Source organism: Gavialis gangeticus, unplaced genomic scaffold (genome assembly GCF_001723915.1).
Source record: "Gavialis gangeticus isolate Ggan-Ray unplaced genomic scaffold, GavGan_comp1, whole genome shotgun sequence".
NCBI classification, from domain to species: Eukaryota; Metazoa; Chordata; order Crocodylia; family Gavialidae; genus Gavialis; species Gavialis gangeticus.
This window is the reverse complement of record NW_017729024.1, coordinates 30,699,670-30,714,489: the sequence shown is the minus strand read 5'-3', so window position 1 is coordinate 30,714,489 and position 14,820 is coordinate 30,699,670. Positions and strand designations below refer to the sequence as shown.

Sequence of the window (14,820 nt, the reverse complement as noted above, 5' to 3'; positions counted from 1 at the left end):
GGTCCCTTCCAACCCTAGAAACTATGAAACTATGAATCTGTTAGGGCCTCTGATCAAGCATATTTGGATGGGGCAGGCACCTGCATTATTACACCTGCCCCTGGTTCCTGGCTCATTGGACTGTCTCAGTTCTCTGCAAGCAGACTTGTTGCTGAAAGTGTCACTCACGCCTTTTAAGCACACCTGCAGCCTCAGGGTACAGGCACACCCCTTCACATAACCTGTCGTTTCCATCAACTCTTCCATTCTCTATGCTCTCTGGTTCTCCTGGATCCTGACTCAGCTGCACCTTTTCCAGACCCTGGCCTCAGATCTCCCCTGGAACTTGCTACTGGCTCTCTGACCCCTCATTTCTGATCTTGGCGCACTTCTCAAGACTACACCTCCCAGATCTGCCCTCTCAGCTCTCCTGGAACTCGGCTCCCACGTTTCTCCACCCCTCTGGTCCAGACCCCAACCGAATGTTTGGGTAATCCATGCTCCTGCCTTGCTGGCCTACCACAGGCCAACCCACATAGCCAAACACACACAGCAAGGTGTGCCTCCCAGACCCACAGTGGTTTGGGGGAATGGATTTATCACCTGGCAGATTTCTGGGGATGAGCTGCTGGCTGCCCAAGGAAGGGAACACCAGGCTCCTATTCAGGAAGTTCCCTGGCCCAGCCTCATTAGAGGGTTGTCTGGGCCTGCTGCTGACCATTCAGCCAGCCCCTGACTCCCATTAAATGCCCAAGTGCCACCAAACCCCAAGGCTGGCCATTGCTAGTCACGCTTCACCTACAACACTGGTCTGTGGTGGATGTCTCTGTTCTGGCCCTCTTAGACACAGGGACCTCTGGTAATTTCATGGGCTTAACCCAGCAGAACAGCATCAGGTATTGGTCAGGCGAAGACAGAACCCTGAAGTAGAAGCAGCTCATGGACAGATCCACTCTCTCCTCAAGTGGAGAAAAATAATGACAGGTGACCGCTGGGAGTCTCCTTTTTATCTTAACCAAAAAGTGAGGGGAATGGATATCTTGGGGACACCTTGGCTATCCCTCCATAATTTGGACTTCTCATGTGGGTTGAGGAAACTCCACTCAACTCACCCTACTGCTTGTGCTCTTGCTTAAGGTATCTCCCTCAGCCAAGACTCAGGCCAGAAGCAAAGCCAAAGACATCAGGTTATTGGCACCAATTATACAAGATCTATGGACTGCCTTAACAGGAAATACATATCCCACGGACCCTGACCTATCTCTCCCTGCCAAATATAAAGACTTAGCAGACCTGTTTGACAAGAAAGGAGAAAACCAACTTCCCCCGCATGGCCCTTACAATTGTTCCATTCTTCTTTTGCCAGAAGCACAGATCCCATTTGGATGTACTTAATCCCTCTCCAAACCACAGCTCAAGGCTCTCAAGTACACTGCAGAGAACCTCTTCAAGGGGCTTATCAGGCTTTCTACATCCCCAGTCAGGGCCCCAATATTCTTTGTTGCCAAGAAAGATAGTTCTTTCTGCCCCTGCATCAATTACAGGGCCTTAAACAGGGTAACAGTTCATAACCATCACCTACTGCCTTTAATGAATGAATTATGCGAAAGGCTTCATCAGGCAAAGATTTTTTTGAAGTTAGATCTGCATCCTAATCTGTGTACAGGAGGGGGACGAGTGGAAGACCACATTTTGGCCAGCTGTGGTGATTTTAAATACTTGGTTATGCCCTCAGAACCCTGCAATGCCCCTGCCACATTCCAACACTTTGTTAATGATGTGTTTCAAGATAAGCTGGACCAACTGATCTGTCATAATTTATCCGGACACCATTTTAATTCTCTCATGATGAGTTCAGTGTTCAGAACATGTGCTCAGGCTCTGGGAAAACTGACTACATGTCAAGTTAGAGAAATGCAATTTGACAGAACCTCAACTGAACTCTTTGGTTATAATTTCCACCAAGGGCCTGGCAATGGATCCACATAAAGTAACTGTCATCACTGAATGGACTGTGCCACACGACATTAAGGGAGTCCAGTGGTTCTTCGGCTTTGCTAATTTTCATAGATGTTTGATCAGAGGGTTCTCGCATGTAGTAGCACTGACAATCACCCTTCTTAAGAAAGGGATACCATTTCAATTATTTCCAGAAGCCCGAACAGCCTTCAAAACACTAAAAAAGGCTTTCCCCTCTGTGCCCACCCTGGTGCACCCAGATCCCACAGAGCCTTTTTTAGTGGAAGCTAACTCCTCACGCTGAGCTATGTGAGCTACTCTGTCTCAGGCTTCAGATACACTGAACAAGTTGCAGCCTTGTGCCTTTTCTTCCTGAGACCTGATTCCACCCAAAAGGAATAATGACACTGGGGCAGGGAACTCCTCATGGTCAAGGCAGCTTTTGAGGAGTGGCAGCACCTTCTGGAAAGAGCTCACCACCCTGTCCAGATAACAAAGGACCATAAGAACTTGAAATATCTCCAGACAAGCTAGAAACTGAATTTTCAATGGATCTACTGGTCACTCTTCTTTTCCTGTTTTAATTTCATAATCATGTATCATCCAGGAGTCAAGAACCAGAGCCCTATCTTATATGAATGAACCCTCTGCACTAGACCCATTGCCATCTTCCACCATTCTTTACCTAAAAACTTTGTTTGGGGAACTTCTTGGCAAAGCTTCCTATCAGCCAGCCAAATGGACCTTGTAGATGATCCCCTTACTGAAAAACTGTCATCTGGCAAAGCCATCCAAAACTGATTTTTGATGGCTCAAGGGTTTTTTTTTTTCCTGCCACTATGTGTACTTCCTGGAGAATCCAGCAATATCAAGAATGTTATGGATCTGTCATGACTCGCCTCCTACAGGGCACTTTAGGATGTACCAAGACCCAGCTTTCAGTTTCTTGGCAATTTTGGAAGCCCTAAATGGGCTATGACATCTCTTCATGAACTACATATGCCCAAACCAAGAAAACTTGAACTTGGCCAGGTGGTCTCCTCTAGTTGTTAAACACCCCAGACTACCATGGTCAACACTTTTAGTGGATTTCATTATGGACCTCTCATGTTCTGAAAACTCCTCCATGATCATAGTCATGGTGGATGTATTAACTGAGACGGTCAATTTTATCCCTGGCCAGTCTGTCCCCACTGCCAGCAAAATGGCTGACCTATTTCTGAGGCACATATCTCACCTACATGGCTGCTCATCTCAGGTGCTCTCCAAACATGGCACCCTAGTTTATTTTGCATTTCTGGCATGATTTCTGTAAGGTCCCGAGTATGGACCCTCTTCACTCCTCTGCATAACACCCTCAGACTAATGGACAAATCAAATATGTAAGCCAGATTCTTGAACAATTCTTCAGGTGCTTTTTAAACTTTCACCAGAATAATTGCTTTCACCAAGATAATTCTAGCAGAATTTGCATTACAACGTTGTTTATACATCCACAAGCCAGACCCCCTTTTTCTCCATCCTCAGTTTCACCCAGCACTGTCTAGTTTCCCATGGGTCCCTACAGTGAACAACCTTGTATCCCATCTTCAACAGGTTCAACAAGACTGAAAGGCCCACCTCGATGCAGCCAAAACCACATAAAAAGACTAGGCTGACTGATGCTGGCAGCCTGGGTCCACCATTTCTATTTGCAACAAGGCCTGTCTGGCTCTCTTCAAAAACAATCAGCTAAACTGGACCACCAGTATGTGGGCACATTTAAGATTGAGAGAGAGCAAACAAATAACATTCAAGCTTCAGCTGCCTGGGACACTGAAAGTGCACTCCGTTTTCCTCAAACGTTTCACTGAGAACCCCTTTCCTGGCAGTCTGGACCCTTCCTGCTCCCTGTCCTGTGATAGTGAAAAGTCACAGGTATTAGACAGGGGATGGGCAAAATGGTGGATCTGACCAGTGGCTGGACTCCATTTCCCAGCAGTCCCTACCCACATCGCTTCTGGCAAGTCTCAGTGGAGACCCCAGGAGCAGCGGAAACATGACATCATGGGGCCACAAAACCCAAATCTGCTGCTTCCAGGGTCTCCGTGGACACCAGCTAGTAGCACTGCAAGCAGGGCGTGCAGCTCTTCCAGGTCTAGGATCTTGTGGCGGTAGCGGCACGGGGCTAGGGCTCCAATCCATTTCCTGCTAGCAAAACCTAAGCTCGTCACAGCTCTGCCCCGGCTCCCCCCCTTCCCAAGATCCCAGGGTCTCCCCAGCCCCATCCACCCATTTCACTCCTGGCTGCAGCCCCACCCCAGCCGCCTGGCCATGAACCCTGCCCACATGGGTCCTGCCCCCCACAGTGTGTGTGGGGTGAATGGGCCAGGGAGCCCAGACAGTGGGGCTGGGTCCAGTGGCAGCAACCAGAAGGAACTACCACTGCAGGAGCTGCTACAAAATGGAGTCTGACACAGGCATAATTTGGCCCACAGACTGGACTTTGCCCACCCCTGTATTAGACTCTAAACTTGTCTGAAGCAAGCTCCACTACTTGATTGACTGGGAGGACTATGGTCCTGAAGAACAATCTTGGGAACCAGTCAAGTCTTGCACCCAAACTAGTGCAAGACTCCAGAAGTACTCAGAAGAACCAAATCCCAGGCCACCTGGAAGACGTAAAGAGGCGGGGAGGGTCACTGTCAAGGCCTCTGATCAAGCATGCCCAGCTGGGCCAAGTACCTGAGTTACCACACCTGGGCTAATGTGACTGCCTTAGGTCTCTGCAACTGAATTGGTGGCTGAAAACACTATGGACCCCTTTCAAACGCACCTACAGCCTCAGGCTGCAAGCACACTTTCACACAGCCTCAGTCTGTTCCGTCAAGGCTTGCATTCACTGTTCTCTCTGGTTCTCCTGGCTCCCATCTCAGCTTACTTTTCCTGACCCTAACCACAGATCTCTCCTATGGAACTTGGTACTGACTCTCTGACCAGGGGCAGAGAAAAGCAGCAATAGCACAGAGGTAGTAGGAGGCTGCCCAGTGCTGGCATAGCTCCTAGCTGATCAGCCCCAGCATGGGCACAGGCACACACAAAGCCTTCCAGTTCTGCAGGCAGCTCCAGTTCATGGCTTATATGTTACTGACCCCTGGTCTAATACAACAAGCAAAGTATCAAAAGCAGAGTAAAGAAATATAGTTAATACATCTAATTACTTTTAGATACTTTAATATGCATTGTCTTTTTTTTTTTTTTAAACAGATCAGGTTGGTAGCCCTTTTTAATAAGTTGGCCCAATACCTTCCGTTATAAGACCCTTTTCCACTTATAAACAACTTTGCCAAATTTCAAGTACTGGAATATAGATTTTGTATATTAAGTGTCTCTCTCAGGTGGGGGGGCAGGAGGAAGGAGTTGTTTTGTTTTAGATGAATTTCAGCCAAAATGGTCCAGCTGTTTCAAGAATGAAGTATGCAAAGAAAACACACAGTTTTGCCCAGGTTAAATTCTGGTGACCTTTGTTTTCTGCTTTATGTCCTTAAGTCTGGCATGCCCATATTATTTAATGGAGGGAGCAAAGAGCAGACATTTAAAATTTGGCAGAAAGATTTTTTTGTGCTAGAGAGAAATCTGGCCAAGTCACAAGCCTCTGACAAACTGAAGCCCATACAAAAGAGCACACTTTTTAGATGTCAGTGGCTATACTTCTCATGCTCCAGCCTGGAGCTGACCTGGATTTTTATGACTAGATGTCTTAGCCACGCATCTGAAATGATCACAGGTATCTCTCTGTGACCCCTTTCTTACTGGCTGAAGCAGGATGGAGGAGGGAAGCTGCCTAATTTCAAAGCAGACGGAACAAAAGACAGACTTAAGAGGTGGGGCGAGGAAGTTTGAAAAATGGAACTTTGGGGTGACCGAGATTGGTGGGTGGCACAGGAGGAAGAAAAAAAGGAAATTGGGCAGTGGACTTGAGGGAGGGCAACACTGAGACCACCTGGACAAAAAAGCTAGGTCCAGAACAAAGGCGAAAAGACAAACTGGCTAGGCAAGAAGCCTGGAGAGAGTCTGTGAAGGAAAATGGGATCAGGAAAGGAGCCAAGTGAAAGAACTGATGGGGCAGGGAAGAAAAGGCAGAGGTATGCACTAGGAATCTAACATTTTGATCTGTGATTTTATAACCTTAGCATTTTTCATTGGGCATCACCTTGTGTAACTTATTTATTGTTATTAGCCTGAACTCTACCAAGCCCCCCTCTCCACCTATTCATTATTAGATGTTTGAGTTGTGTCTTTTCCCCCCCTTCTCTCTTTTGCAATAACACACCGTTTAAAACAGCTTAGGTAGTCTACTTTTTCACTACCCACTATCATCACCTGTTTATATGACTGGAAAACTAAGAAGATTTTATGGTAATTTACCTGTGAAGGCTCTTTCATTTCTTGTACCTACAGGGAGAAAAATCTGCAGTCATGTTCCCCTAACAGTTTTCAGAGCACCTCTCAAATTTATCCATATGTGCATCTTTTAAAAGACATTTTACTTTCTTCTGCCTTTTTGACATTCATAAAAAGACCTAGTTTCTCTGTAATTACCATGGTGGAAAAGTATCTTGAATGTGAGAAGTAATTTTACCCAGACACAATGTCTGGGTAACAAAAATGTGCAAGCCCTCATGTCCCTAGGTAAAAAAAAAAACAAAAAACAAAAAACCCAAACTAATTCTTAGTGTGCATGTGAGTGCATGTGTGCATGCACGTTTTTATTTGTTTTGGTTTTGTTTTAAGAGAAACGACATGATCCTGGTAAAAAAAAATAACTGAAAAGCTGAAAGTACTAGTGAAGGCTTTGCATCATCAATCACGTTATTAAATGTGTGCTAACATACTAGGATGAGCAAGCATAATGATGTACAAAATATTACAAATGAGACTACAAAATACAGGACAAACTAATTTACATACATTCATTAAAAAAAATGATAAATCTCTTTTCACCTTTAAGCCTGTCATGCCTTTGGCTGATAACTAGTCCAGTATCCTTAAGCTTAACTCTTCCAGACATGTTTAGACTCTAAAATTACATATCTAGAGTTGTATTTAACAACAAAGTTCTGCTGCTGACCTCATTAAAACATGGCAATTTTACAAAATATTTCATTCATGGTGAAAAAAAAAGGGGGGTGGGGGGAAGACTGATTTTTTTTTTTAAAGACAAGTCTTTCATTGATATAATTTATGCTATAAATAAACTATGAGATTAAAAAAAACAGTGAAAGAAGAGAATTTTTTAAAACTTTATAAGGATCATAACAAATTGTACTGGCCTTCTTTTAAGAAGACCTCAATTAACGAATTAAACAAGTAAACAGACTCACCTATGAAATAACTGAAAATGTAACCTCAAAATGAACACACTAAAACAAAAGCTTGAAAAAGCAGACACACTCCCTGAAGTCAATCCAGGAGCTATTTTCAGGTGTACAAAGCAATGAACTCAATTAAGGTAATTAGTTGCATCTATTCCTGTGACAAAAAGATGAAATTACATCACTGCCAGTAGTGCCAACTGGGTGGTAGACAGTAACCTGTGACTTTAATTTTACAGTACACTGCAGGATCAGTAAGTAACACATAACTAGAATCATTTGAATAATTTAGTGAGCAACTTGGAAGCTAGGTAGGCTTTTCTTCAACATTTGCAAGCACGTTGTTTATACAGGAATATGTAACAATGTCTACAAGTAGCAAAGCATCTGAAAACCTAAAGAACTAATGAAAACTTGAACCAGATGGTCAGTTCAGAATCTGTGTGTAAATATAACTGCAGCAGATAACTAAATATGAAATATATTATTGCTAGAGACTCCTTTCCCTTTAAAACCTCTACATTAGCATGTCCTTCTATTCTCAAATTTGGATCCATTTAAGCAGTATTAGACTTGAATGATTTTTAAATCACACAAACCCACCCAGTTCAGCTATCCATAAAGCTCATACAATAAAAGACTAATTTCCAGTGATACTGCAGCATATTACTTTTAAAAAAAATCTGGTAAACAGAAAGAATATACTAAACACTAGCCAACACATTTTAACTAAATCAGACCCACGAAAGTACTGTACCAAATATGTGCTAACAGAGAAATTAGAAAGACAGAGAGAAATGGTGGACCAGACTGTTAATGACAATTTGATTTTTTATAATTATAGTTATTTGCTCTAAAATTTCATTGGAATTTACACAGAAAAAAAATCATTACATTTTCCTTAACTCTATAAATGACAGCATGCCTTATATTTTCTGACAATGTTTTACATTGTAGAAAAACAAGTCGAGCCTCTGGCTTCTCTTATATAAACCAGTGTACATCAAAAGTAACTCTCGCAACTCACAGGTGTCCCACTAATGTAAAGCCATGTGAGAGAAAAATTTGGGTCTTATGTGAAAATATATTTCAAGCCTTTTTATACCACCCTGAACTAATACTGCAGTTCCAGTGAATCTAGTTGTGTCCTTCTTTCAAGAGAACCAGCTGGAAAAATGTTCAGTGACTGCCTAAAAGCCACTGCAGCTCCATTCCTCTCTGGTTTAGCAGCTAGTCCTATACTTTGTTCTCAACTTCCACTGAGCTGATGTGGCCAACGACAAGACAGGAGGTTGGAAGGAAGCTGGAACTGCAGTAGGAGAAAAGCCAAAGTGGGAAGAAGGATGGGATACAAAAGGAAGTCTATCCTCAGCCACTTCCTTAATTGTTTAAGTTGGCTCTCTGGTTGAAGCCTTAATGAAGAAATGAGCTGAACGTCACAAAAATGTACCATGTCTAAAACAGAAATGTCAAAATACATGCAGAGGCTAGGCTCATCTCTCTTGCAGCTTCTCAAGAGTCTGTTTTAGTTGAGCAGATGCTCTGAGGAACTTATTTGGAATCTTTCACCATAAGAAAAAAATTAAAATATACCACAATACTATAAGAGTAAATGTAATGCAACACATCTTAACAATTACCCCAAAAATGCAGTAACAATCTATTCATCAAATAAATATAACCTTTAAGTTGTTGTACTTTTCTTACTTTCTCTTTTTTCATTTTGCTTTCCTTCCCCCACTACGCCTTCCTTCCTTAAACTTATCTACTACAGTTGGTCTCTCTGTTTTGTGCTATTTTATTAATTTTCTACTTTTCTTCCCACACTTACATCTTCATTCACTTCCCATAGAATTCCCTCTTCTGTTGCAGCTCATTTCAATTTGTCCTTGATGTCTCCATCTTGTCTTCTTCCTAGTTTTTTTGCTCACAATTCCCAGTTCCCTCATATTCATTCTCCTCCCCAAACTTGCTCACTCTTCCTTTGGCTAACCGTAACACCCCCAAGCTCTAGATGTTATATGCAGTTTAAGACTTTCTCCTCCCTGCCTCCAGGGACATATCTTTAACAGTATTGAGAGTTCCAAAGTGGCCACCTGACTTTTCAGGACAATGCCAACCAAAACAACAAAGATTTTGAGGATTATTAATTTTCCCTTTTGGTTGTCCTATGCCCTTCTCCCTAAGGATCTTTTTTGTTTCTTCACCGTCATACCAGATTTATTTTCCCACTGCTCGTTTCACTTGTCCTACTTGCCACTCCCCTCTTCTTTCCAGTCAACAATAGGTCTTCTCCCCCCTATCGTTGGCTGATCTGTAACTAGCCTGAAGAGTCTGCTTTTAGCAACTGGGCAATACGAAGCCAGAAGTTGCTGTGCTGCTCTCCTCTCTCCTTTGAAAAGAGGACAGAAATGACTCCAGTTTTCCACTGGATAAAAGTGGTAGCTACTGGTTAGTAAGGAGTGGACTATGCCTTTAGCTAGACAAACACAAAAATCAACTTACTACCAAAGCATCAGAAGAATGAGGCACCCAAAGCTCTTAGAATAAATTTTGGCATTCCTTTCAACACTGCATCTTGGGTGACTTCCTAAGTACCTATACCACTACTGAGCTTTTTCATTTTTCTTTTCCAAGTGCTTATGGTTGCTAAGAGAAGAAAAAGTAGATCTACTTACACTGTCAAGTTGGAAAGCATACTCCACTTGCTCCCCACCAAAAAAAAAACTGTTACATGACATTTATAGTGTGATGTCTGGATCCTCATTTGCACTCTGCCTTTGTCAATAATCAGCCCATTACTAAAGTGCCTACAATAACCTAAGACCTCAATATACAGAAATCTGAATAAGCCCCTTTAAAAGCTTATTAAGGCACATCATCTATAAACTTTTATCAAAATAAATATTTCCAGGCTAATTCATATTACAGTTTGGCATGTTCCTGTTAAATGAAATTTCAGGTTGAGTAGATTTCTAAATTAATCTATTAAAATTCAATTCAAATGACTAAAATTACCCTGTCTTACGATACAGTCCGACTATCTTGCTCTCTTCTATACTTGAGAGTATTTTTACAAAAGCATGGCTACTAACTGAGGTTAGACTGAGCTTGAATACCCAAGAAGAGTGTTTGGAGTCATCATAATGCCTTCTCCATTATGCTCAGGGCTCAATCTCCCAAGAGAGTATTAGGAAATTTCTTCTTTTATCTCGACTCTCTTTGGATTGTATTTTGCACTCATTACCACCAACTACTGCACTGAAACATCAGTGTCTGCTCCTGGTGTAAGGACAAGATTCACAGTCCATAGGTATATTGCTCAGCTACTTAAAGACCTTTTGATGTCATAGGAAAAACACTCGACTTAGAGACAACTTCCGCTTCTGTATTTTCTGTATTTTTCTTCCGCAAATCTTTACATGAGTAACAGATATCCCCCTGCTCACTATTTCATTTGATATTATACAAGCATAAAGCTACCCTCATTTAGATGCATCAGTGAATATTTAGCTATGTTATTAGAAACAAAACAATATTATGTGCATGCACACTGCTGTAATATTTATCATTTTAAATGTTTTTATAAATAAGAGATTTGTTTATCAAAAGTTTGTGGATTTTGGTTTTTAGATAATCACCTGTAAGTAAGAGTATTCCCGCTGTTGCATCATAGTACTTTTCTGAGCAACCAATTACGAGGTCACAAAAAATAGCAGTTACTTCAGCTAAGGAAAACATATTAGGGATAACCTTCAGGGACATCCATGAAAACAAGATGTCTGTTTCCAATGTTAACAACAGGGAAGGAAAAATAGAATAAAAATTAGCTGAAAAATTGCCACACTACTGGGACTTCAACAGTGATCCATGAAATAGTTGCATGTCCAAAGCATATCTAAGGGTGAGGGAAAGCATAAAGCATTCACTTTCATTGTCCTGGATAAGATGACTAGAATATATGGAGGCCAGCTTTACTGGGGAAGGAAAAAAGGGGTTCTAGAACAAACCACATTTCTTCCTTCCTACCCCCATTTCCCTCTTCCCTATCAACATCATCATAGGAAGTATCCATCAGAGACCAAATGTCTTGCTTCTTAGCCAAAAAAATCCTATTGCCTTCAGTGAACCATTCGTTGAAACAAAATAGCATGCTGAATATTGGTAGCATATGAAATCTTAGAACTTTAACAGCCATGGGACAACCAGAAGCAGAGGAAGTACTCTTCACCATTGTATTGTCCTCCATGATCTGTAGGAGCCTTTTGGTCTGCTCAGTGCCCTTGAATTTTCATGTAATCATAGTGACAAAAGATACCTTTGATTAGCCAAGCATTTTTACTTCATCTTTTCATAGTAAGATATAGGACACTGTATTCTATCATTCATGGTTTCCATTAATTATTTTAACTCATCTTATTTTGTTACATATATCATAACCAAAGTCCAATGCATACAAAAATAATCTCTAGCCCACCTACTTTAGCAAAACTAAATCTCACGTTCATCAGTCCTGTGTTGTTCTATGTATTGGCTTCTGCTGCCTTCAGAGACCAATTCAAAGTTTCTGTTCTACTAGTCAAAGCTTCCTCCGGGACAAACCTCCAGTACTTTCAGGTTTCACTTCTCCACTAATGATCCAGCACTTTTCCATTGGACAAGTATTCTCCATTGTTACAATGAAACTGTCAATCAATAACAGCACAGGAAGCAGAAGCTGGACAAAAACTACAGAACTCATTAGTAGTAAGAAGGTAAGAAAAGAAATAGATCAACAACATTAAAAAAATAATGGCAAGACTCAGATCTCTCATTAAGTATCTCAGAATACATATAATTATGAATAATCAAGGTAAATCATCAACAATCTAAAAAAGGAAGAAAAGGGACACTTTATATTTGTAAATGCTTTGGATGAATTCTGATAGTACAGTTATAAAGGGTAACAAAAACAGGATTTATAACAATCATGCTGGGGGAACTCAATTATTTTAACATATGCCACTCTTGCAAGAACAATACATACAAATACTGTATTCCATTAGGATATAATGTAATCCCAAAACTATCTTACTTAGAAGAATATCATCAGGTTTTGCTTTTACTGCTTCTGAAATATTTTTTCTCCTCAAGAGAAAGCTTAATATTTTTGACACTTATTTAAGAGAACCCTTTTGTTTCTTTCCCACAACATGTAACAAAACAGAAGCTACTATAATTCTAACTCCGTCTGCAAATATTAACCTCTAAATAAAATAGAGATGGGATGCAGCTGAGTTCTGCATCACTTGACTAGTAAATCTGAAAAAATTCTAGATTCTTTCCTCACGTGTAACTTACAAACCACCACTTAAGTCATTACAGTTCAGAAGCCAGATTCACAGACATTGCTAAGAGATGCCCAAATTATTTATTACCCAATTGGGGGAAATCAGCCCCTGCCATCTTCCTTTGGGATTCCTACTAGATTGGGTTTCCCAGATTTACTGGACCCAAATGGCAAGGGTACCTTAGGGGAATCAGTGAATCAGAGCACATCTGAGTTTATCACGCCATGCTAACCTGATAAGGTCTTTGATACCGTAACTGATTATCCAGACAACGTAATACAAGATCTCTCTCTTATCTGGACTATAAAACATTTGATATGATGTCACCTAGAAAATTATTAGTTACAATAGAGAAAATGGGGATTAGTACAAGAATTGTAAGGGAAGGTTGAAAGAGGTGTTAGGCTTAACGAACAGTTCAGGGACTAATTTTACTTAATACTTTCATTAATGACTTTGGCACAGAAAGGGTGAGTGCACTGAAGAACATCAATACTGAGGAGAACATCATATAGGAAAATGTGAATAACTTAAAGAAGTGAACTATTATGAAATTAAATTTCATAATACAGAAGTGCAACATCATGTACTTTGATCTATGCTGTAAGCAAAGGATTCATTAGTTAAAATAAATATGAGACAAGAAGGATCTGGATATGTTAGGCGATCATAGCAATTTTTTGTCACCAGTATGATACAGTGATGAAAAATGTAAATACAATGCAACTGGGTGAAGTATTTCAGTAGCAATAGGGATGTATTAATGCCACTGACGAATGCACTAGTAAGGCCACACCTAAGGCAGATGACTTCTAGTCATCTGTATTCAAGATCAATGAATACAAACTGGATCAGGTATAGAAAAGAGCTAGGGAAAAAAAAGTCTATTTTACCAGAAGAGACAAAAAACAGCCTGATTTAACTAGCTTGACAAAACAGAGAATAAGGGGAGTTGCAACTGGTTTCTGTAAATTCTGTTTAAAAAATAAGATGGTAGGTACTAGGGAAGGAAGAATTGCTATTTAAGCTAAAAGACAACTTAAATGACAGCTAAAAGACAGCTTATGCTTGGACAAGAGCACAGTTACACAGTAACTATGAATAAATTTAATTTGAAAACAGAAGGTTTTTAACCATAAGAGAAACGAGTTCCTGGGACTCAGTAATAGAAGCAGGCAACCTACCTGGTTTTAAAATGGTCAGTTTATGAGAAGGGAATGTAAAATTGGTTGCTGGCAGTAGCAGGGCCTTAACGACAAGTCCTTCCTATGTCCTAATTCTGTCGTTTCAGCCTGCATCAGATTATGTTCTGCCTTGTTTCCCAGTACCTACCATCTTATTTTTTAAACAGCCATATTCCACAGATAAAAGAGAGAGGTTGAATTCATTCTTCCCTATATCCTCCTCCCCCTGAGGAACTACCTGTCTCAGGCCCTACCAGAAATTACAACACTGACATTAACTGGTACAAATACTAGGCAAATTTGGTCCTAGATTTATAACCATATATTTCTCAGGCTCTCCTTTAGAAGATTTTAGAATTCTAATATATTTTGAATTTGTAACATTTTTTCCATTTGTGAAAAGACTACATAAGGGCTTAACACATACTGCTCTACACAATTAACAAGTCTGTAAAATCTTACTCATTTCCCCAGTTCCTACATTATAATCTCAAGAAAGTTGAGAATTACCTAAAGCTACATTGTGAAAAACTCCCTCAACTAGTCTAGTACTTTAATGTTAAATATTTAATCTAAATACCACTCAGAAACCTCAATGTTTTTCCTTAAGTGGTTTCTGTCAAAGTTACTTATATACAGACACCAGTTGCTACAGCAAAATGATGCAGGTGACTTACCCATATATCACTTTGTTAAATATTTTATATTAAATATAAAAAATACATTATACTGATCCTGAGTTTAGAAGCAAACTACAAAATCAGTAAATTAAACACACTATGGTCCCTACTGTAATGTAATTGTAGCTAAACTGTACAGACACAGTATAACTGTTGTTTAAAATTTATGCTTAAAATGTTTCATTTTCTTCATTAAATTTTCCTAGAGTTTAGTTATTCTTGTAAAAATGAAAATACCCAGTTGCTCCCATGTGCCCTTATTTTATCATGCAAGCATTGAAATCATTGGCATGGAACTTCTCTCAAACTGAATTAAATATATTAAGTGATCTAT

At 40.4% G+C, this 14,820-nt stretch overlaps 1 protein-coding gene across 2 annotated transcripts in view; it reads right to left on the bottom strand.

Annotated features, from left to right (window-relative positions):
- COMMD10 (COMM domain containing 10) overlaps nucleotides 1–14,820 on the bottom strand; it is a 260,293-nt gene that overhangs the window by 119,580 nt on the left and 125,893 nt on the right. The window contains exon 5 of one of the 2 annotated variants that reach the window (XM_019516994.1): nucleotides 6,172–6,372. The exons of the other annotated variant lie outside the window; for it this stretch is intronic. Within the exon in view, the coding sequence (XP_019372539.1) occupies nucleotides 6,187–6,372 (186 nt within the window). The 3' untranslated portion in view covers nucleotides 6,172–6,186. Of the gene's footprint in view, nucleotides 1–6,171; nucleotides 6,373–14,820 lie in introns of those variants that run through there. 2 annotated transcript variants of the gene reach the window in all.